The 21,731-nt window shown below is 39.0% G+C and overlaps 1 protein-coding gene across 1 annotated transcript in view; it reads left to right on the forward strand.

The window, feature by feature from the left end:
* The window catches only part of SH3GL2 (SH3 domain containing GRB2 like 2, endophilin A1), a 111,687-nt gene extending 92,766 nt beyond the window's left edge, over positions 1-18,921 (forward strand). Inside the window, exons 3-9 of the mRNA XM_007435922.3 lie at positions 1,622-1,694; positions 3,245-3,388; positions 4,201-4,334; positions 9,414-9,572; positions 11,276-11,379; positions 15,659-15,783; positions 17,067-18,921. Coding sequence (XP_007435984.1) covers positions 1,622-1,694; positions 3,245-3,388; positions 4,201-4,334; positions 9,414-9,572; positions 11,276-11,379; positions 15,659-15,783; positions 17,067-17,266 — 939 coding nt within the window. The 3' untranslated portion in view covers positions 17,267-18,921. The remainder of the gene's footprint in view (positions 1-1,621; positions 1,695-3,244; positions 3,389-4,200; positions 4,335-9,413; positions 9,573-11,275; positions 11,380-15,658; positions 15,784-17,066) is intronic.
* The last annotated feature ends 2,810 nt before the right edge of the window (positions 18,922-21,731 follow it).

Consider the following 21,731-nt stretch of genomic DNA (forward strand, 5'->3'; position numbering starts at 1 on the left):
TTCCTGCTCTTCTGGATCAGGAGTGTAGGGGACAAGGTTTGAAAGATACAGGCTTAGGACTCAGATTCATCTTTATTGCTTACCCCAGTATTTAATGCCAGTGACGAAACTGGTTTCAGGACTTTCTAGATCCCTCTGATATTGGGATACTATTGTTTTTTCCTAAATGGTTCCACTTACAAATTATAGAGAAAGCTATTCTGTATCTGAGCCTAGATGAAGATAGCTGCTAATTAGGGCCAAGTTTCTTTAAGAAGAATGTTTAACTCCTATGTTACTCTCTTCTCATTGGAAACCTGCCCTTTGTAGACTTTTTTTTTTTTAGTGCAAGAAGAGTGCCAAATTTGCCTGCTAACCTGCCAACAGTGCTCTGCTTTTTCCCCAGAATGAAGCAGAAAACTCTTCCCCAGATGTTTTTTATTTCTCTTACTTGATATTGGTTGATTTCCCCTATTCTTTTCCTTCTCAACTGCAGCCATAAGAGAGAAAGGGAAGGAAAAGAGCCAGGAAGTGACATCCTTGATCTTCTCTGCACGAAAAAGCAGAGTACTGCCAGGAGATGGCAAACCATGGTGGCAGCAGATCTCTCCTTCCTAGAAACTGGGACCATGTAAGCTTTGGAAGCAGACTCGCCTAGAGTGGCTGAGGCTGCTAGAAGCTCTTGGACATTTACAAAGCTGTTGCATGAAGCAAGTTTGCAGCGTTACTGATACCCCACCATAATAGCCATGGCATTTGGCCACATACCAGATCTGTTAGGAGAGTGCAACCATTAATGCAGTTTCTTGCAACAGGACAGAAGTGCTGAGCAGATGGCCTTCAGGGATGTTTTTCAACTTCCTGGTGTAGCCTTCACTCCTGGTATTCCTTGGAGGTTTCTCCCACCTGACCCTGCTTAGCTTCTGAACCCAGCCAAGGCCAGCTGGGTCCTGTCTCCTGCTGAGGCTTAATGACAGTCAGCTGGTTCATTTGGAGATATAGTTGACATGCTGGTGGGTCGTTTCCCATATATAGTGGTACCTCGGGTTACGAATTTAATCCGTTCTGTGACTCTGGTCGCAACGCGATTTGTTCGCAACCCGAAGCAAATTTTCCCATAAGGTTCAATGTAATTACTGTTAATCCATTCCGGCGTCTGCGGACCACGCGTCAAGGGCGGAAAAACGGCCGCGGACCATGCGGCAGGGCGGAAAAACGGCCGCGGACCGCGTGGCACAGGCGGGAAAATGGCCGCGGACCGCCCAGTAGGGCGGAAAAACGGCTGCGGACCAGGTGGCACGGGCGGAAAAATGGCCGTGGACCATGTGGCACGAGCGGAAAATGGCCGCGGACCACGTGACACAGGCGGAAAATGGCCGCAGACCACGTGTCACGGCGGAAAATGGCCACGGATCCGGTTCGTACCCCGAGGCGGAGTTCGCAAACCGAGGTAAATTTTTGCGGCCGGAGTTGGTCGCAACCCGAAAAGTTCATAAGCAGAGGCGTTCGTAACCCGAGGTACCACTGTATAATATAGAGCCGTGGAAGAAGAAATACATTCTGACAAGGGTATTGAATGTATTTCTCCATTCTCACTTGGGGATTCTTCCCTTCCCTTTTATCTTTTGTTCTGTTACTGCAGAAAGTGGATGTCACCAGTAGGGCTGTGATGGAAATAATGGCCAAGACAATTGAATATCTCCAACCCAATCCAGGTACTTTTACTTCTATTTGAATCAGAGATTATGGTTTAAATAGAGCTATAAGGAAGAGCAAGAAACAGTCTCTGCTCACATGTGCGTGTGCAGGTGTGTACACGAGAGCCAGTTCGGTCTCGTGGTTAAGGCTAGAAAACAGGAGACCCTGAGTTCTAGTCCCGCCTTCGGCATGAAAGCCAGCTGGGTGGCTTTGGGCCAGTCACTCTCTCAGCCCATGATGTCAGGCTTGGAAGTCAAGCTGGTTGGACAATTCCTGTTGCAACCAGTAGATCAACTTTTGGTTGATCTGAAAAAAAAACCAGATCCTGCACCTGCGGGAAAAACGCTAGGAAGAAAAAATACATACGTACATACATGCAGAATGCGGTGTAGAGGACTGACACAAGTTTGGCTTGGTGTCTTCTGCATCATTTTTCTAAATTCTTATTTGCCATTTTCTCCTGTTTCCATCCCAGAACAAAATACTTAGCAAAAGAAAGGAGCGCTTGTTTTTCCTTGAAGGATGATACATGCAACTTTATTTAAAATATTTTCTGCTAAGGATGAGATTGCAAAACTTAAGTGTGCAGTTTGACCCTGTCTTCCTCACGTTTGTCAGAACTGCAGTATTCAGGATAGTTTTCTACTTCATGCAATGAAAAGCATGTTGGACACACAGGAAGTTGTCCTACCTTGAGTTTTGCCTTTGTTTTGCCCCAAAGTCTTTCCCACAGCTGAATTATACTGCTATCCACCCATCTCTTGGGTCAGCAGAAAATACTGCCAGCACAAAATTTGCTGTCCTCATGACTAATTCCTATTCCATCTTTGTTGCCTCTGTCCCCAGTCACTGCTATCACTGATTTCTTTCTGACAAACACATTTTATACATCTTGGGTTTGGCCTAGGATGGTGTGGGAAAAGGAGAAAATACTACTTTAACCAGTAGGTTAAGGACAACTTAAGCTTGTCTTATTCATGGTCTAGGCAATGCCACTGCAACATGACCAAAAAATCTGTGGCCAGAGTATGTTTGTGTTGTCATTACCTGCAAACGGGGACATGGTCTCAGTGGTAGTTAAGATCAGCTTGGACAAAATAGCAAAATGCTGTTTCTCAGCAGGTTTTCAATGAAAAATGCAAGAGGGAAAAATTAGTGGAGAAAAGGTTAATAGATATGCCCCGGAGATAGGTTTGAAATGCAAAAATATGCCTGATGGGAAACAGGAAATCTTGTAGAATGATCAGAAATTGTTATGGAGCTTCCATAGCTGTTCTGTGCATAAGGGGAGGGGGGTGGCAGTAACACCAGGCTGTTTTCATCAGCTTTTATTTCAGCAAATGCTCTTAAGTTGTGACCACTGTAAAAGAGCTCACCCACATCCAATACATAGGTTTGAAGACTGGTGCGCATGCCTATCTAGAAGGAAACTAAATTTCCCCACGGCTTAAGAAACTTTTGTGAGATCTTCTTTTTATGTCAATGAGGTCTTCATTTATAGGCACAATTCAGTTTCCCATCTCCCCAATATATTGTTTCTGCTGATTAGTCTCCTCTCTGCTTGTAGCTTCCAGAGCTAAACTCAGCATGCTCAACACCATGTCTAAAATTAGGGGCCAAGAGAAAGGACCCGGTTATCCTCAAGCGGAGGCCCTGCTTGCAGATGCAATGCTAAAATTTGGGCGAGAACTTGGAGAAGAGTGCAATTTTGGTAACGTTGGCTTCTTCTTGTTTCATCTTTCAAAACTCATAAACGCTCTTTGTCTTTGGCTGGATTATGCCAATACCGGATCTCAGATACAGCAGGCCCAACTGCTTTGGTACGCCAGAGGTTTCTCTTTTTTGCACTCCAGTGCATTGGGATGAAAGCCCACCTCTAAACATATACAGAGTACCCAATTCAAAGGGAGTGGTTATATTTGCTTCTCTTTTGGATTCCTGGGTCTGCCTTATCCAGTTGCTTTTGGGAAAATTTAAACCTATTTTTTAATTAAGTATTTGCAATAGGGTGTGCAGAATTTATCAAACTAGGACCGGAACATTCTGGAGAACTCAGGAATATTGCATTTCCTTTTAGACTACGCCAAATCTTCTCCTGGACTGTGCTGTCCTGGGGACAGTTCATCAGTCTGCAGAAATAAATTCTCTGAACCAGAAGCCATTCATGGTGTTCCAGGCATGGTATTTTAGGTGAAACAGACCAATCCCGGAACTTTCAGTTCATTGATCAACAAATTTTGCACATCCCTAATTCATTACTAAACTCTTGGATAATAGTTTGAAGCAAATGTAAGCTCTAAATCTAAGGCAAGCAATATTTGGGGGGTGGGATTTATTCTGATTATTTATTAAGCCTCTGAGGGCCAGGTCCAATGGTCTGATGATGTCACTGAGGGCGTGGACAAACTTTTCAGTCAGTTTTTGGGACGTGGGGGTTGTAAGGATTTAAGAAGCAAAATTAAAAAGCATACCCTTTCATCAATTTAAATTAAAATAAAAGCATTTCTATTTTTCTTTTTTTAGGCCCAGCTTTAGGTGATGTTGGAGAAGCAATGAGGGAGCTGTCTGAGGTGAAGGATGCTTTGGATATTAATGTGAAGCAGAATTTCATTGATCCACTGCAAAATCTCCATGACAAAGATCTGAGGGAAATACAGGTATTGTCATAAATGGAATTGTGTTAAGGAATTAGCTAGACATTACAACAGGTACAAATCTATTGTGGTAGCAGAGCTTTTTGTTCTGTTTCTTTACACTACTTAAGTACACACCATCTAAAATATCTTCTAAATAGTAAGCCATCACATAAAGTAAGGGAAAAGCAATTCAGAATTCCATGATGTTTTTATGTAAGTGTTATAGAAGATTCTGCGGCTTTCAGAATGCCATAGATATTTTAATGCTGATTGGAAACCCCTTACTGAAGGGGTTCATGTTTTTGCATGAAACAAAAAAAAGTGAAATTATGATGTACGGTTTTGATGATTAGAAAAAAAAATAGATTATAGAAAAAATGTAAGCAATATTGTAACCATAGAGTAAGAGGTTAATTTACATTTATACTTACAGTGGGGCAAAAAAGTATTTAGTCAGCCACCAATTGTGCAAGTTCTCCCACTTAAAAAGATGAGAGAGGCCTGTAATTTTCATCATAGGTATACCTCAACTATGAGAGACAAAATGGGAAAAATACCCCAGAAAATCACATTGTCTGATTTTTAAAGAATTGATTTGCAAATCATGGTGGAAAATAAGTATTTGGTCAATATCAAAAGTTCATCTCAATACTTTGTTGTATATCCTTTGTTGGCAATGACAGAGGTCAAACGTTTTCTGTAAGTCTTCACAAGGTTTTCACACACTGTTGCTGGTATTTTGGCCCATTCCTCCATGCAGATCTCCTCTAGAGCAGTGATGTTTTGGGGCTGTCACTGGGCAACACAGACTTTCAACTCCCTCCAAAGGTTTTCCATGGGGTTGAGATCTGGAGACTGGCTAGGCCACTCCAGGACCTTGAAATGCTTCTTACGAAGCCACTCCTTCATTGCCCGGGCAGTGTTTTTGGGATCATTGTCATGCTGAAAGACCCAGCCACGTTTCATCTTCAATGCCCTTGCTGATGGAAGGAGGTGTTCACTCAAAATCTCACGATACATGGCCCCATTCATTCTTTCCTTTACACGGATCAGTCATCCTGGTTCCTTTGCAGAAAAACAGCCCCAAAGCATGATGTTTCCACCCCCATGCTTCACAGTAAGTACAGTGTTCTTTGGATGCAACTCAGCATTCTCTCTCCTCCAAACACGATGAGTTGAGTTTAGACCAAAACGTTCTACTTTGGTTTCATCTGACCATATGACATTCTCCCAATCCTCTTCCGGATCATCCAAATGCTCTCTAGCAAACTTCAGACAGGCCCAGACATGTACTGGCTTAAGCAGGGGACACGTCTGGCACTGCAGGATTTGAGTCCCTGGTGGTGTAGTGTGTTACTGAGGGTAGCCTTTGTTACTTTGGTCCCAGCTCTCTGCAGGTCATTCACTAGGTTCCCCCGTGTGGTTCTGGGATTTTTGCTCACTATTCTTGTGATCATTTTGACCCCACGGGGTGAGATCTTGTGTGGAGCCCCAGATCGAGGGAGATTATCAGTGGTCTTGTATGTCTTCCATTTTCTAATTATTGCTTCCACAGTTGATTTCTTCACACCAAGCTGCTTGCCTATTGCAGATTCAGTCTTCCCAGCCTGGTGCAGGTCTACAATTTTGTTTCTGGTGTCCTTCAACAGCTCTTTGGTCTTGGCCATAGTGGAGTTTGGAGTGTGACTGTTTGAGGTTGTGGACAGGTGTCTTTTATACTGATAACAAGGTCAAACAGGTGCCATTACTACAGGTAACGAGTGGAGGACAGAGGAGCCTCTTAAAGAAGTAGTTACAGGTCTGTGAGAGCCAGACATCTTGCTTGTTTGTAGGTGACCAAATACTTATTTTCCACCATGATTTGCAAATAAATTCTTTAAAAATCAGACAATGTGATTTTCTGGATTTTTCCCCCCATTTTGTCTCTCATAGTTGAGGTATACCTATGATGAAAATTACAGGCCTCTCTCATCTTTTTAAGTGGGAGAACTTGCACAATTGGTGGCTGACTAAATACCTTTTTGCCCCACTGTATAACTGTTGTAAAAGAAAATCGGAAGTCATTTCTTTATCATTTTTTTTCCTTTTCTCTACTTTTAGCTTTGTTCCTTTCTTATTCTCTCTTCATTCTAAGTATTAGTTCTTGTTAGTTTTTATCTTTCTTTTTAAAAAATTTGATAAAATTATATATAAAAAAACAGAACGCCATAGGTATTATGTCCCAGATTTTCTTCTTTAATTTTTGCTTTAATATACAAAGAAAAGAATAAAAACAAAGAAAAAAGAAGAGTCCCCCCTCTCCCAAATTAATACATTTTTTAAACAGCAGCAAAAATATTTATTACATAAAAGAACTACAATTCATCCTAATTTTTAAACAAATTATCAAAATTTGACCACATGACATGATATTAATCCTTCCAATATTTTATTTATATTTCAAATTTGTCACCGCCCATCTCACTGTGGAGTGACGGGCGGTTAATATATCAGTAGAGATCCAGTTGATACACAAAAACTCAACAACCTTTTTTGTGATCCAAGAATGTAAATCTGGGGTAGCTGTATCTTTCCAACATTGAACAGGGATCTTCTTAGTATTACAGGTAATATTTTTAAGAACTTTTGCCATACTATGTAGGCTATTCCAACTTCTTATTCCAAAGTTCTTAAAAATAACTTACAGTCTACCTTAGTAATAATTTTTAATGACTTATATAAAGATTTTACAAATTTAGAATTATTTAAATGGCATTCCAGTATCGATAATTATCCAGGCATTTTTTTGACACTGCTATCACTTCTGGACCAAGGTGCAAGATAGAAGTGTGTTTTAATTGTAGTACCATTTTGCAGTATCTACATTTCTCCTGTAATAACTCTAATGGCTAGGAGACTTTCAGTAAGTTGTTCTAAAGTATTAATATCCTTAACTGCGCAAGACTCATGTCCCCAAAAAGACTGAAACAAGGGTAATCCCAAAAAGTAATTTTATCATATGAGTAAAAGTAAAAATTATACTTCCTTTAGAACTATGGCTAAAAATAGGACCATACTCCTGCCATGATATCAAAGGCTCTATCTATCTATCTATCTATCTATCTATCTATCTATCTATCTATCTATCTATCTATCTATCCACTGTATATCATATTTATATGACCACCCACCTCACATGACATGACTCTGGGCAGCATACAAACAGCCCATAAAAAACAATTTTAAAAACATACAGAAGTACAAAAATTATTATTATTATGAAAAGGCTAAGGGAAAGCATCAGATTATGAACAATGGAGCCACCTCGTCAGATCACTGTTCCCTGGCGACCCCCAGGCCTGTTGACACGGGGGGATGATGTTCCACAGAGCAGCTGCCACGGCAGAAAAGCGTCCTGTCAAATGTAACTCCTTAGCAGACGGGACCCACAATGTATCTCTTTGGCTGGACCTGATGGGATGGGTAAGTGTAATTGGGAAGAGGCAGTCCCTGAAATAACCCAACCCCACACCATGAAGGGCTTCATAGGTCAGAACCAGCACCTTAAATTGGACCCGGAAACAAACTGGCAACCAATGCAGCTCGCAGAGCAGAGGTGTAACATGTACTACTCTAGGGGCACATATAACTGCCTGCACTGCCACATTCTGAACCAGCTGAAGCTTCTGGATGCTCTTCAAGGGCAGCCCCATATAGAGCTCATTACAGTAGTCAACCCAGGAGGTGACCAGGGCATGAGTGACTGGGAGCAGAGCCTCCCAATCCAGGTGCAACTGTCATACAACATGAAGCGTGCAAAGGCCCTCCTAGCCACAACTGCCACCTGCTCTTCAAGCAGGAGTTGTGAGTCTAGGAGGACCCCGAAGTTGCACACAGGGTCTTTCTGGGGCAGTACAACCCCATCCAGTACCAAAGATGATATATTCCCTGAACTGGCAGGCTCAAAAACCCATGGCCACTCAGTCTTGCCAGGGTTCAGTTGAAGCCTGTTGTTCCTCATCCAGACCCGCCCAGGCTCCAGGCACTGGGATAAGACATCACCAGCATTGCTTAATTCGCCAGGGGCAGAGATGTATAGTTGGGTATCATCAGTGTATGATTATACCTCACCCCATGGTGACAGATGAGCTCACCTAGCAGCTTCATCTAGATGTTAAAGAGGAATGGAGGGAGCACCGAAACTTACAACTTTCTGTCCATAATGATTTTGTAATTGATCACTTGTACTCCATTAACAAATGAAGTCGCGGTATATGCCGAGTGATAAAGCTGAAAATCAGGAAAATGGAAACTCTTGTCATTATATATTAATTGTAGTGTATATTTTAAAAAAAACTAGGGGCTTGTATTTTCCATTAAAAAATCTTAATATCTGATCAATCTGCTTGAAATAACTATATTAGCGTAGGATACCTCTAAGTAAATGTATCAGTGAATATATATATATATATAATTATTATTATTATTATTATTGAACATTAAGTTGTAGGTAATATCATGAACACACTTCTGCTATTGAACGCTTAGCATTCCAGTAAAGAGATAAGTTTCTGACCTTGGACATTAAAGATTTTAGCTTATTATTCATTTGCACAGCACTGTAACTTAGCATATTTTCCTTTATCTAGAGAGAGTTCATGCTGTCTTATGAATTAGGCTTTATATAAGTAATCCAGAAAACTTGTTTGTGGCTTACCTTAAAGCAGTTACTATTTTCTATGTGTCCATTTTTCTACATTCTAAATGCTTGATAATTCTCACTTGTCTACAAATTGTCTTTGAAAAAATGAGATAAGTTTGTTTTTGGCTTGGAAATAAATAGCACCATTCTTAATTGCCATTAGTCGTAAGCTCAGTTAAACTAGGGTTCATAAAAGAGTTCATCTGGTGTACTGGTTACAGGTACTGCGCTAGAAACTGGAAGACGGTGAATTCTAGTCCTGCCTTTGGCACAAAGACAGCTGGGTGACTTGGGCCATCACACTCTGTCAGGCCTAGGAGGAAGGCAGTGGCAAACTACTTCTGAAGAGTCATGATTGAGTTGAAGGGGTGAAAAAACAGGGTTCATAAAGCTGTTGTACTTTCTCCACCCTTTTTCAGCACCATCTTAAAAAAATGGAGGGCAGACGCCTGGACTTTGATTACAAGAAGAAAAGACAAGGCAAGATCCCAGATGAGGAACTCCGCCAAGCTCTAGAGAAGTTTGATGAGTCAAAAGAGATTGCTGAATCAAGCATGTTTAATCTGCTAGAGATGGATGTGAGCAAATACCCCCCCCCCTTTTTTTTGTATTTTGGATAGTGTTTTCATTAACAGATTAATATTTTTAAGTAACTAGAGTTTTAAAAAGAACAGAGTTTTCTGGTCTTGTTTCCTAGACTCCCAGACACACATAAGTGTGTAGATCTGGCTTTCCAAAGCAAAATATTACATAACAGATGAAATGTGATTATCCTGTTAGAAAAGTAGTTTGTATCTTAGAGTTCCAAGGGCAAGATTTGCAAACATGTTTTTAGGTAAATTGGCACTGTCAGTAAATTATTCTACTTGCTATCAATTTTCATGTGAATGGCATTTTGGAAGAAGACTTGCTAATAATCTTAGACACTGCTGGGACTGAACCAGAGCACAATGGATCACAGCATGAATTCTAGTTCCCCTATGAATTATTTGAATAGTCTTGAAATTCTACAGTTACTTGGTTTCAGGTCAAAAAATACTTACAATGAGAATAATGGTGACATGTTTCAAACATTCCTCAAGATGAATAAAATATTATATTGTTATACCCCCTTCAGGTTGATATGTGTAATAAATCAAGTTTTAAATAAATTGAATTTATATAATATCTGAACATGCTGGAACAAAACTCGATAAATTATAAAGCAGGATCACAGCACTTACTGTAGCTTTCTTGTTCTCCACTGAAACTGAATATATAGAATTCCATCAAGCTAACAAATACCAGTCTGCTAAGGCTAAATCCATGCCAATATGGAATTTCACTTTTTTTTTTCTGGGAAAAGAATGACAAGTATCCCCATAAGACACTTCCCAATTTTGTCTCAGCTGAAACCCAGAACAATGAAAATGTTCTGGGTATTGGTTCAGCCAGACCACAATTCTATATTTTACTTGTGCGGAAAAGAAACCCTTTACTCTGAAGTGAAAACATGGTTTTCCTCACATGGTTTTCCTTTACTTGTAATTGAGCAGAGTTCCACCGCCATCTATTGTTTCAAGTACCACACGTGTAGCAAGAATACTATATTCTGAAGAATTAGTATTGTTTTAATGATAAATAGCATTATAACATTTTGAGATGGAGCCTCAGTCAAGGACATGTTCAGGAATAATCTAAAGACTTCCTCAGCTAGTTTGGAGACATTCTGTGGGGGAAGACTACTGATGTAGATACACTTCCAACATGCCAGGTAGACAATAGAAATGAGTTGGTAAACTGAATTGGTGATCCATTAAGAAAATTTTCTTTGTTTATATTAGTGACTTTGATTAAATATATGAATTGTTTTTATTTGCATGTTGAACAGCAATAGGTGTTAGTCTTGCATAGTCAAGCTTTTTTAAAAAAAAATCCAGACTTGCTACAGTATATACATGCATATCCAGTTTCTTTTCCAGATAAGACATAATTAATCTGCATTAAGTGATTTTGTATATGCACACTTGCTTATGAATGTAAGTGGCTTGTTGGTTAGAGCCAAGTCCACCTACAGTATATCATATTCTAGAAGCTATCTGACTTTTAGATGGTCCTCCAGAAAATGGCCAGCAGGAAGTAACTGAACATTGGCTACCTTTTCTCCTAGTCCTAGTGAAGAGGGCTGTCATTTTTTTTCCAGTTCTGGTATTCAGTTCAAAATTGAGTTTCCTTTTTCACTGCTTTTTCAGAGGATTGAATGCACTACACAACAATGTTGTAATAAGGCTCTTATTTACAGGTTGAACAAGTGAGCCAACTTTCTGCACTAGTACAAGCCCAGCTGGAATACCACAGGCAAGCTACAGAGATTCTCCAACAAGTTAGTCTCAAGCTGGAAGAAAGGTAGTAAACAGAATTATCTGGGCATATGTTTTTGATGTCAGGGCTGAAAACCTGAGATGAAATTACACTGAGATATTGCTGTGTTGTCTTTTCAACAGAGGACCAAATTTCTATGGGTTATAGAACAAAATACATAGACATATTTAATTGCATTTTAGGGCTAGAACATGATGCATTTTGCAACAGTTATTCCACTGAAAATATCTTCCCCACAGTGAGCTCTCCATTGTTCCTACCCACAATTTGGGTCCCCATTAAATATGCATTTTCTAGAGTGGCTAATGAAGTGGTTGTTTTTAGGGATGTGCAAAACATTCCATGCATGGAACTACTGTGGATGGTCCAAGCCTGGACCTAAACACACACATTGTCTCTGGCCACAGACCACCCAAAATATGTGTTTGGCCCACATATTCCATGCAGGAGCTCCTTAGTAGGAGACAGCAGGCCTATTTTTCTTCTGGGCTAGCACTGGCTGTAGAGAGCCTTCTTTTTCTGTATTATTTTATGAGAATGAGAGAGTAGAATGCCATCAATTCCTCATTTCCTGTCAAGAAGTAGAGAAATTGTAGCTTTTTTAGCTGTATTGTTTGGCATGCCTCAGAGAGGGTGAAATACTTTATTTTTTTATAGTAATTTTATTAAAGACTACAATTTACAACAATAAAAACTATTACAAACTAAAAAAGAAAAAAAGAGAAGAAGCAGGGAAAAAAGAGAAAAAAAAGAAAAATAGAAAAAAAAGAAAAAAGAAAAATATAGTAAAGAAAAAAAAGAAATATATAAAGAAGTTACTTCCCCCTTCATCACAAGTATAAACAATTTAGTAACTTATCACCTTCTCTTAAAATGTAACAAATAATCTCTTCTTCCCATATCCCATCTCTTATCTATAAACAAATGCATAAAATCTTGTCATTTAGGTCCTGATGTCAGCAAAAGTCCATTAAGGGTTACCAGAGATAACAACATGGCTATTTTAACCCTGGTCAAATAAACCAACTTTATATTCCTTCCTTTTATTTCTAACAATCTTGATCTTCAGTCCCTTTAAATAATGTTCTAGAACTTGATTTCTTTTCATTTCTTCTTTGCCCCTTCTCACATAATTCTTCAAAGCTTTAACAAGCCTCTTTTATAAATCCAATATAGGAAATTTATCCAGGTCACTCTCTTGGTTTGTTATTTGTATATCCCTTTTAATTATTAAGACATAAACTAGTTTCTTTTGTACAGTATGTCCAGCGTAACATCTTTTTCTGTGTCATTCTTGTAGCCTGTCATTTTTAAACCCACTTTCAAATCAGTCTCAATCATGTCAGGTAATACTTGTTCCTCTTCCATAGCATCTTTTAAACACAGTCTATCTATACAGGCGGACACTCTTAAAATTAACTTCTGGGTCCACTGTTCAAAAATATCCTTCAGTATATCCAGTGTTAAAGTATTTTGCTTCATTCTATATTGTACTATAATACAGAACATTAACATTCAAATTAAAGTTGAATTTGAGTGTTCTTCTCCTTTAATTGTAATCTTTATTTCCTTCTAGTTCCCTCTAGTGTCTAATTTTTAAAGTCCTATCTTTTTTTTTTTTTAAAGAAGAAAAAAGCATTTTCCCACAGGAAGGATTCTTTATAATTAATTCCAAAATCTTATTTCAAATTTATCTGGACCCTTAGTCTGTAACTTTCTAAAATCAAAATTTTAATAATCCTTTTGCTGTTTATTCCAGAATTTTTTTAAGTCCTTAGGCTTGTAGTTAGAACTTCTCTTGCTAAGGATTGAAAGAAACTCACTCAGTGTTTTCAGATTTGTTGATCCAAAGATTCCTACCAGCTGACAAGCAGTTAACAAGCAATTTCCAAAAGTGATTAGAGAAGGAAGTATGTAAACCCAGTGTCCTTTTAAAGGCGTCGACTGTAGTTTGACTAAGATGGCTATTCCCTTGTCTCCCAGAGCTGTAAACCAGCTGGAGACCACTGTCTTGTGGTCTCCTCATGAGGAGCAACTGTCTGGAGCACTTGTAGGCAATCTCAAGTCCTCTCTTTGTCCAGAGAAGAATTACAAAGAGCCGGTCTACTCACCAGCTCTTCATTCCACCATGGTCATCAGCTCCACTTTTCATGGAGCTGTCTCCAGTTCGCCATTTCTTCCCTGGAAGTCTGAGATATTGAAATACTTTAGAGATACAACTTTTTTAAAAAATTATTTTCTATCTAGAATCAATATGAGTCTCAGAACTAGTAATGACTCAGAAAACATTAGGGACTCCACATTTTTTCCAAGCTGGTGAAATATTCCCAACACATACTTGCCAGCACCTTCCTTTTTTCTTGCTCACTGAGTGTCTAAATCCCCACTCTTTCTGGACTCATTCTGCTGCTCCTTTTCTTGCAATTGGACTCAAGTGATGTAATGTAATTAGTTCTTCAAAAGCTCTGTTTTCCAAGTTGTACTTAGACATTAAAGGAAAGGAAGTGACTCATTCCAATATGAACCAAATAGGGTTCACCTGTCTTTTTTCACTGTTTAGCAAGTTTGCTTGGTTGGTTATTTTTTTATGGATTTTAAATCATTCTCCAATTCCATACAGTCATGTTATGTTATGTTTCTTTTAGTCCTGATTATAACGACTTGTACCGAGATCTGTCTTTTTTATGAGTTAAAGTTACATGATAATTTCTTGAGGAACTTTGTTAATCTTATCAAAAGAATTTTGGACTCTTTTGAAGACTCTTGCTCTGGTGTGGTGATGGGGCTCAAGAATTTATAGACATGTTAAATGGTCTTTCACAGTGCATATACAGGAATTTATAGACATCATCATGAAATAATTGTAAAAAGAAATAATTTTATAACTTCATTTTGCAGGTCATAGATAGAAGCATAGCCTTTTCAACTTGAAATCTTATGTTCCTATCCTAAGCCTGCCTAGAGTTCAACTATCATTTATCACATTTTACAGAAGTTGTGGTTTACAAGTCTATTGTTTAGTTAAATTATCATGGATTTTGACAAGGCAGCTTCAACAGTGTATATTTGCCTGTGTGCTTCTAATCAGCCATAGACGTTCTACATCAGAACAAGCTGCTCTTGACATTAAGCACCTTGGACAAGTCCACTCTACTGGAATCCATCAAGAGAAATTTCAGGAAATTTAGTGAGCTTGGGAATCTGTATAGCCTCTGCCCTACTGCAAATGGGAAATGTGACTTCTAATTGCAGAGCATGAGAGCTCTGTAGAAACTCAGGTTTCTGTTTCAAGAAAGCAGGTTTGTAACAATCAGACCTTCAGTAAAGAGTAAATGCTCTAGTTCTACAACTTCAAAAAAAGTACCATGCTCAATCTCAAGGCTTTGACAAGAAAGACCAGGCACCTTGCAACCTGCCCTGCCCAGGGAACTTGAAGGAATTGCAGGCAGGATCTGTGATACTTTAAAATTTAACTATCTATAGTATTTTAACTCTAAGGTAGCCAAAGTGCAGCCTGTGGTTCTCTCAAGCAGAGAACAAGCTGAGCAGTACAAATAGGAAAGTGCTTGAGTCTTACTGCAGACCCCCTGTGACTGAGATGCGGGCTTTCTGCGTAGTCAGGAGATATAATATATTTGTAGGGCTGAGAAGTGAATAAAGTTCAATCTGGTTTTATATATAGCATATATAAAGGTTTTATATAGCAAATGTTTATGACCTGGCCCCTGGTTTTCCAGCACATAATGTTCTCAGCAAGCAGCTGCAGTCAGCATCAGTCCCAGCTTCCAGACTACAGTAGAATAATACTCCATTACATATTTCATTCATTCTACATAGTTAAGGGGACCCTATAAGATATCTTCCATATACACTGAAATAGATTTAATAGATGAAACTGGCCTTGGTATGAACTTCAAGGCATATATTGACCTGATGAATAGACAGTTCAGGATAGAAGCCTAAACTAACTTGTCCTCTACCACCAAGAGAACCCTGTGAACTTGAATCAGATACTGATTTGACACATTTGTACAATTTATGCATTCCCTTTTTGTGGCAGATCATTATGATAAAGTATTAAAAATGACCAGTCCATTCAGTTTTAGGGCCAAAAGGATGAAGATGACTGCTTTCAATAATCAAGTTCTACACTATGTAGTAAGTATGCTTAATAGCTGGCTTGTAGACATGCTGGTTATGAGAATGCAAAGAAATGTTTGCCTTGATTAGTCTTAGTGGATAACAATTGCTTGGTTTCCAGTTACTAGTTCAAATTAAATCTGCTTTTTTCATCTTATGACAGAATAAAAGAAACATCAGTTCAGCCCAGAAGAGAATATCAGCCAAAGCCCCGAATGAGCTTGGACTTTAGTGACAATAGTCAGCACAATGGAGGGATCTCTAATGCTACCACTCCGAAGCCCTCAGGTAAGAATTGGAAAAGAGGAGATTTAAAGAAGGTATAAAAGGAGAATCTCTGTAGTTTTCCTTTCTCCGAGGAGGCCTGCCTCTGATCCTGGGGGGAGGAGAAACAAATTAATCCTGTGGTCCTAGAGATACTAGGGGTGTGGGGGATAAATTATTTTAAAATATTAGATAAGATCAGTGAGATTCACAAAACAATCTGAGGATAGATGATCAATTATACACACATTTCCTTCCTTCCTTCCTTTCATAGAATGTCTTGTATCACAGGAAAGTCCAGCTAGGTGGCAGAACCTTGATTGATCTCAAAAAGCTAAACAAGGTTGGACCAGTTAGTATTGAGATGGAAGAGTAACTGGAATTAGGGCTACAGGGTAGACTGAGAAGTGGAAATATATTCCAGAAGAAAGCAGTGGCAAATCACTGACATATTGTTATCTCCATGAAGTCACCAGGAGTTAAGCTCAACTCAAAGGAGATTTTTTTATTTTAAAAAAGTAATACTGTATGAAAGAATTATAGAATTTTTAACTCTGGATGGCTATTAGACACTCATAACATTTCATTCTTGCATAAATAGTGTTTGTTATAAAGGCATCTCATTTTGAATTCCATCCAATCATTTATAAGGTGATACAAATTGTATTGTGATCTACATGGACTGATAAAATACAATTAGCTGCTACAGGAAACCTATAGGCAAGATAGGCCTTAATAGTCTTGTCCTATTTGACACTGTGATGTTCTTTGAACAATATAATATTATAATATAATACAAAATATCATATCATATCATATACGATTTTATGATAAAGCATTATAATAATTTACAACAAATGGGTTTATAGCTTTATATATAGGCTTATAAACCAATTCAGCAACAAAGCTAAAAATACAGTTTTTTTAATAGTCAGCATATAATCAGGGCTTTAAACTATTATAATAAGAGATTCATCAAGAGTCTGGAAGAATGGGAGAATGAAGCCTGGTGCTGATAGAAGCATAAACTGGGCATTTGGCATTCAACAGTCATAGGCCTAGATCAGTGTTGTGCAAACTTGGCCACTTTAAGATGAGTGGCCCATGCTGGCTGGGGAATTCTGGGAGTTGAAGTCCACTCATCTTAAAGTGGCCAAGTTTGGACAACACTGGCCTAGATGGTATCTAATCACTGTGGCTCCATCTCCTGTTGTGGTTAATGCCCACTGCTGTGGCAATGCTGCATCTTGTAACTGCCTTTCGCAAGCCCTTTGTTTCTCTGTTGAATCCTTTTTCTCTCCGTGCAGGCGTCGGTATGGATCAGCCATGTTGTCGAGCTCTGTATGACTTTGACCCTGAAAATGAAGGGGAGCTCGGTTTTAAAGAAGGCGATGTCATCACCCTCACCAACCAGATTGACGAAAACTGGTATGAAGGCATGCTTCATGGGCAGTCAGGCTTCTTCCCCATCAATTACGTGGAAATTCTTGTTCCTTTGCCTCATTAGGATGGCCAATTCACCCTATCTAAATTACTGTTTCTCCTAAAACAAGTCATGTGTTGGTACCACTGCTCTTGAAAAATTAAGAAATGAATAAATGAAACGGCTGCTCTTTCCACATCACAAGTACAAGCTGCAGTGGTTAAAATAGTCATCGGCCCCACAGATAGTATTTGATTTTTGTGTCGCCCTGCTGCCTAGTGGTGATGTGTGATATTTTCTTAAGGCACTGCAGCCGGACACATGGGATGCCCAGGTTACTCCTTTGGTTGCTACAGAGATGTCTGCGCAGTAATGGGGTGGAAGAGTGTGGCAGTTAGTGATGCAAACTCAGTCTTAATATTGTGGAGAGAAAGCAGCTGAATTATTGGGGAAGATAAAGCATATCACCATTCTATCATTATTTTCCTCTCTTTGTACAAAGAAGAGAAAAAAATGTCCTTGGCCATTCCATCTTTCCCTGTCCAAACGGTGTGGTTTATGCAGGCCTAATTATTGCTAACCAGCTTTTTCGTGTTGTCTTATCTCAGAAATGATTGAGTGCTAGAGAAACTGCGAAACGTATATTCCAGTTGCTTTACACATCAGCCACCACTGCTCTGTACTTGCTATATTCCAGGTGTGGCAGAAAGTATATTAGAATCTATTGGCAGATTTGTCTGTGAACAATTGTGTTTTAATTCACAATTGTTTAACACTAGCAACAACAACAAAATTCTGCCTAAAAGTTGCTGAAATGAGAATTGAGAGTAATTAACTTTCATTTTAAAGTGAAAGGACCTACTAGTTGCTAGTACTCAGCACAAATTCTTTTGCTTAGTGTGCTCAGAGGCTCCTTGATTTTTAAATTCTAAATGTATTCTCTCTACCTGGCTCTGACTGGTGAATTTGGGGTTCTAGTTAAAGTAATAATAATAATACCAAACTTAGATAAGCCCCATCTTAGACTGATAATTCAAGGGCCTGTTCAGTATTCAGGTTACTTAAGGCTTTTTAAAAGCATCCAAAAGCTAAGGCAGGAAAGATTAACGTTGGAGGGTAGCCTATGTGCTTAGAAAGTTCAAATATTAAAAGCACAATGCCAGCAGAAGTAAATCATACTTGGAGAAAACATTTTTAAAACAAAATTCAACGGTTTTACTTTGTGTAAAGTCTAGGCACAAAAAGTATAATTTTAAAATGTCAAGACCCCTTTATTCTATATATTTACTAATAGTAATAAGCAACTTACACCATGTAGTTTTATTTTCATCTACCTTGTGTTCTTTGAACATCATTTGTGTATATTCTGCCCTCAGTGAGGACTAAATAATAACAGATTTTTTTGTGCTTAGCCATTAAAGTGACACATAGCTATATACACAAAAAGATTTGAGTTGCTTTTCTTTCCATGGTTTCCTCTATACGTTTATGTGCCACTTCTTCCAGTTGGGGTGTAAAATGTTGTCTGCCTGGTTCATTGTTCTTTTGGGTAACTGTTGTTTGTCTCAGATGAATTACCCGGAGTTCTGTTTCTCGATATAAACCTGTATATAAACCTTCCTGCGCTGCTTCAGATGTGCCACTTCAGTATTGGACCATGTGAAATGAAGGCAATCCTTTTGCTTTTAACGTATAAACTATACCATGAAAAGTGTTGTTCTTTCAAATAAAAATGCTGATTGACAAGCCAGAATGGTTATGTTTGCTTTCTCTTCATTAATATTCATATTTAATAACACCAGGATGGCCACAATTCCAGGTAGTCTTCAGGTCATGACAGCAATTGGGACCGGGATTGCCGTCACTAAGCAATGTGGTCATAAAGCACGACGTCATGTGACTGCATCGCTTAGTAATGACAATCCTGACAGTCCCAGTTGCTGTCGTAACCCCAGGAGGCACAGGTCATTAAGCAGGAAGCGGCAGAAGTCCCAGATAAGCAGCATGGGGGGGGTGCCACGGGGGGTGGAGGAGGCCGGGGGGGCTGGGAGGGCCAGCACAGGGGGTGGATGGGAGTTTTCTTTAAGCTTTAATTAAAAAGCAAACATCTCACTGTGAAGATTTCTCACCACTACTCTGTTTTGAAAGTACTGACATCCTTGTTCATTTGGCTCAACTTCTGCTTATTTAATAGAAGGTTTAAGAAGAGCTGGGCTAGATTGGGTCACAATCTTGTCTAGTCCAGCGTTTAGCTGGATACCTGGTAGAAAATCACAAACAAGGCATAGTATAATGTCTGCCTTCCTCTTGTCTTCTCCAGGAACTGATACTGAGAGGCAATTAGCCGCTGACATGGAAGTTAACATAGCAGCTACGCCTGCTATCCACTGATTGTTTCTGTGAACCTTTCAAATTCCATTTCAAACTTTCCAAGTTGGCGGCCTATGCCGTGGGTTTCTGACTTCTACACTTAATTGCTTGCTGTAGAAGTACATGCTTAATGTCTGTCTTGACTCCCCCATTATTGAGCTGCTTTGAATGGTCCTAATATTTTGAGAGAGGAGCATACAGGTAGGTTGCAATTCGTGCGAGTTCACATAATGCAATATTGGATTTAGTGTGAATTGTAAATTGATATCAGGTCACGTTTAATGCAACCCAGAATTCAGTTAATGTGAGGCTAGCACATGTGCAGTTGAGGCTAGGGCAGGCACAGTAGGGGTTGTGGTTTTACATGCTGCTAATCCTTGTGTATGCCAAATGGTAAAAAGGTAGATTTCATCAGAGGACAACAGTACAAGTTTTAAAAAGAAGAGGCTTGTTATTACATTAGAGCAATATTTGATGTAATTGAACAACATGAATGCAGTCATAGCAATGCAAGATAGGGCGAGATGTTGGAATGCCTGAATCTACGGTAGAATTTTTTAATTTTTATTTTGCTTTCTTTCTCTGTGACTTTGTTAACCATGAATCTAAATTATAAGTATATTCTTTTTATCTTTAATATTTCATTATTGAAATATCCTGTAATATTTCATTAATATAAATACAAAATTTTATGTTTAAAATTTTTCATTGCCTATTTCCATCAAGAGAGCCAGTCTGGTGTGATGGTTAAGAAACCATGTTAGAGACTCTGAGTTCTAGTCCTTAGGCACAAAGCCAGCTGGGTGACCTTGGGCCAGTCCCTCTCTCTCAGCCCTAGGAAAGAGGCAATGGCAAACCACTTCTGAAATTTTGCCAAAAAAACTGCAGGGACTTCTCCAGGCAGTCACTAGGAGTCAACACTGACTTGAAGGCACCAAATAAATAAAAATAAATTTCCATCAAGCTGGAACCAATTATCATATTTTCCATAGAAATATCACTTTGAATAGTGCAAATTCAAATAATGCAACCATTTCGTGGGGTTGATTGACCACACTAATTGAGATCTACCTGTCATCTTTTCTATTTAATTCTGTCACCTACCAGTAAATAGAATGAGAGTGTGTGAACCATGAGATTGCAGGAATGATCAGGAAAGTGATTCTCAAAATATATTTAACATAATGAAACTCAGAATAGCAACTTCTTGATGCAATCATATAATTCTAGTCTGGACTGGTGGTTAAGGTGTGAAGAAGAAACTTGGTTCAAATCCACCCTCTGTCACAGAAGTTCACTGGGTGGCTTAGAGGCTCTCTTTCTCAGGCCCACCTACCTCACAGGGCCATTGTGGTAAAACAAATGGGGAGGTGGAAGTGCTATGTATACCATCTTGTGCTCCTGGATGAAAGGTGGAATATATATAAAATGCACACCGCATTATGGAAAATGTGTAAGGAAAATGCTTCACTAATCTTATGGCCAATAGTATCAAATTTCAGGTCCTTTCAAAGCACTGTGCTGATGGGACTCTCTCATTGCTAGCCAACATAGGTATGTATTACCTTTTATTGAGGGAACAAGCTTTGTGCTGTCAAATGAAAAGGTCTCAACTGTCAATTGTTCAGACTCAACGTGTTTAAGAAGCATTTGAAGTGTTATACCCATGCTTGCCTACAGCAGCAGTCAGAGGAAGCTTGATGTATTTATCTCAATTATATGGCCACCCATCCCAAGTTCATGACTCTGACTGATATTTGCATTTTCTAAAACAGAATAAATGCCCAATGCCCTCAAAAATGGAAATATCAACAGGGAATATATAGCACTGCAGCTTGTTACCCAAGAGAAGGACAGATGTTCAAAGTGACTTTGTAATCTACTTGAAACAATTGAGGGATGAATTTACATTATGTTTGGAGAAGCCCAGTGCACAAAATACACAAGACTTTTGCAAAGGGTGCAGATACGTAAAAATCAGAGAGTAGGGGAAAGCTATAATTCAGTGGGAGAGCACGGGATTTTTGTTGCTAAGGTGACACTCTAGCCCCTTTCCCACAATAAACTTAACTGGGTCACCTCAAGAAGGTAGTATGCTGTGGGAACACCAAAAGGATCAAAGGAGTGAATCAACTAATTCTATGGGCTTTACATTTTAGCCCCAGGTAGGTCCAGTCTT

Source organism: Python bivittatus, unplaced genomic scaffold, assembly GCF_059951505.1.
Source record: "Python bivittatus isolate LINGU-HERP-01145 unplaced genomic scaffold, Pbiv_v1 ctg000850_np1212, whole genome shotgun sequence".
Lineage (NCBI taxonomy): Eukaryota > Metazoa > Chordata > Lepidosauria > Squamata > Pythonidae > Python > Python bivittatus.